The sequence below is a fragment of the Suricata suricatta genome, chromosome 16, assembly GCF_006229205.1.
Source record: "Suricata suricatta isolate VVHF042 chromosome 16, meerkat_22Aug2017_6uvM2_HiC, whole genome shotgun sequence".
In the NCBI taxonomy this organism is placed as follows: domain Eukaryota; kingdom Metazoa; phylum Chordata; class Mammalia; order Carnivora; family Herpestidae; genus Suricata; species Suricata suricatta.
This window is the reverse complement of record NC_043715.1, coordinates 51,946,434-51,949,036: the sequence shown is the minus strand read 5'-3', so window position 1 is coordinate 51,949,036 and position 2,603 is coordinate 51,946,434. Positions and strand designations below refer to the sequence as shown.

Sequence of the window (2,603 nt, the reverse complement as noted above, 5' to 3'; positions counted from 1 at the left end):
GGCGGCGCCGGGGGGCCACCAGGGGGCGCGGGCGGCGCAGGCGGCACGTGGTGGCGCCGGTGGCAGCCCCGCGTGTGGGCGCTCTTCGAGGACCCCTACTCGTCGCGGGCCGCCAGGGTGAGCGTGCTCTTGGAGCCTCCCCCTTCTCCTGAAGATCCCAGCCCCTTAGGAGCGCCCCATCCTAACCCTCAGAATCCCTTGGCCCATCCCAGCCCCTCCTGATCTTCCTGGTCTCTGGTCTCCCCAGTCTCTTAGAAGCCTCTTCCCCAACCCTGAGTCTACTGTACTTTTCCGAACACACCCCGTCTCCTGACCGTCCCCAGAGCTTCAGAAGACGTTTCTACAACCTTCAGAATCCTCCAGATCCCTCCAAACCCCACCCTGCTTCCCTAGGTTCCCCAAGACTCTTAGAAACTTCCTCCCCATGTATGAATATCCTGGGCTTCTCTGAGCAACCTCACCCCCTCCTTTCCTGGACATCTCGAAGACCCTCAAAAGAATTTTCTCCAGCCCCGAGTCTTCTGAGCCCCGGTAAATCCTTTGTCACCTCTTTGGCCACTCCTGAGACCCCCCAGAAGACCCTTCCGCAGCCCTCAGTTCCTTGGACCGTGCCCAGACCCTCAGAAAATCTCCCTTCTTAGCTTTCAGCTTCCCGGACCCTGTGAACACTGCTCCTGGCTTTTCCTGCCCGCCCCCCACCCCGCACTTGTTCTGAAACCCTCGTTCCAGCCCTCAGTCCCTCAAGTTCTACAACAAACACCTCCCTGATTCTTTCTCCCTTGGCCCCTTTCCCTGCACCTCCTCCTCTCTCCAAGTCCGAGTCTTCTGGCTATTTTTGAACCCTACTTCTGCTCTCAAAGTCTTAGAGGACTCCTCTGCCTCCATCTCAGAGCCCCCCTGGGCCCCTGTGAATGTCCAAACCACTAGCTCTGGCTGGGACACTTTCCCCTCCCCCTTACTGCAAGCTGAGCCTTGGGGAGTCTTCCCTTCTGGGACCCTCCAGTCCTCTCTGTGTTCACATATCATCCTGCATCCTCCACGCCAACTCTCATCCCAAGGACTTTCCCTATAAAGCTCCAGACTTCCCCCAAGCCTTTCACACTCCTCCTCAGTGTCTCCAGAAGAGCCTTGAGCCCCCATAATATGTCTTTCCAGAAGCTCCCATATGCCTTCTTCTTCATCCACAGATTCTCCCAGCTTCTTCTCCCTTCCACAGCCCACACTTTATCTCTGGGATCTCCCATCCAGAGCCTCCTGGCCCTTTCCCAAGTCAGTCAACTGACTTTTCCTCCTGCTCCAGAACTTTACTGAACCTGTGTTTGGGACTCCCCCACAAGTTAGCAACCCCAAAACTCCCTCTCAAAATAGCTCCCACTTTTTTCCGCCCTGCCTTGGTATCTTTCCACTAGCCCCTACCCCCGCCCTGCTCATTCCCCCTTTCCCAAACTCCCAGCCCACCATCTAAAGCCCAGGACTGGGACCCTCTGCTCTCCTACCTTCAAAGTGAACCAAAGAGCCCACACTCCAGCCTTATCTCCCTTGAAATGTCAGATTTCCCCCAAAGCTCCCTTCATCTACCCCCCAAAACTTTCCTTAAACATCTATAACTTCCCAGGCTAAACGGCTACTGTCCCCCTTGGTTCTGCCTTGAACTTCTTCCTCCTACTAACTTCCTCCCAGTGTTGGAAGAGAGAAGGCAGTTCAAAATGGGGGGGTGGGTTTAGAAAGGGGGGCAAAGAGGAGCAACTCCGGGGCCTCCTCCTAGCCTCCCTGGGACCTAAACACCCAGAGGAACGGTCCGGGCCACCTCCCCCCACGGTGCCGTGTCCTGGGCCAGGAAGGACGCGGAGCCGCAGTGCCGCATTCGCGCCAGGGGAGGGAGCGAAGGGCGGGGGGGAGCCCAGAGGCACCGCATAAAGTTTGGTCCCGGGAAGCGCTGAGTTGGCGAGATTTGGGGTTGGGTGGGGGGAGGTGGGGAGGAAGAGGTTCCGTAGGGACTTGGCCCTAAATGACCCCTCAGGCCTCTGAGTGACTTCCTCCCCCATGGACTGGGGCGCCCTTCCCTCGTGACCCCATTGAAGGGTGCTAAAGTGAGACTAGGGGTCCGGGACAGGTACGGGGGGGGGGGAGGCGGTCACTCACTCCACAAATGGTTCTTGAGGGTAGGCGTGCCAAGCACTTCCCAGCCTATAAGTGAAATAGCTTGAGAGAGTTGGGAGCGGAGGCAAATGTAAAGTGGAGGGTATGGCCCTACCTCATCCTCGCTCCCCTTCCCATAATTTCTCCTTTCCTTCTTACAGGGACACCATGCCTCCTACCCCTTCTGTTTTGAACCACCTCGGGACAAGGGGTTAAACCGAGTCCCGATGCTGTCCAGCCTCTACAGCTGCGCACTGCAGCGGGTGCTCACCTTCCCTTTCTTGTCCTGGGAGGGAAGGAGTTAAACTCTGGCCCGCGGTCTCCCGTCGCGAAGCGGCGGCACTGCGGCTGCGCTCTGCTTGCTCTGCTCCGGCCCCGAAGGGGTTAAGGCCGCTCTCGGCCGCGGCGGCTGCGCACTGCGACGGGGGAGCTGGCCGCGGTGCTGGCCGCCGCGCGCCCCGCCC

The 2,603-nt window shown here is 58.8% G+C and overlaps 1 protein-coding gene across 1 annotated transcript in view; it reads left to right on the top strand.

The window, feature by feature from the left end:
* KCNC3 (potassium voltage-gated channel subfamily C member 3) overlaps positions 1–2,603 on the top strand; it is a gene marked incomplete at its 5' end in the record, with an annotated part of 10,657 nt that continues 8,054 nt past the window's right edge. Inside the window, one exon of the mRNA XM_029924356.1 lies at positions 1–117. Coding sequence (XP_029780216.1) covers positions 1–117 — 117 coding nt within the window. The remainder of the gene's footprint in view (positions 118–2,603) is intronic.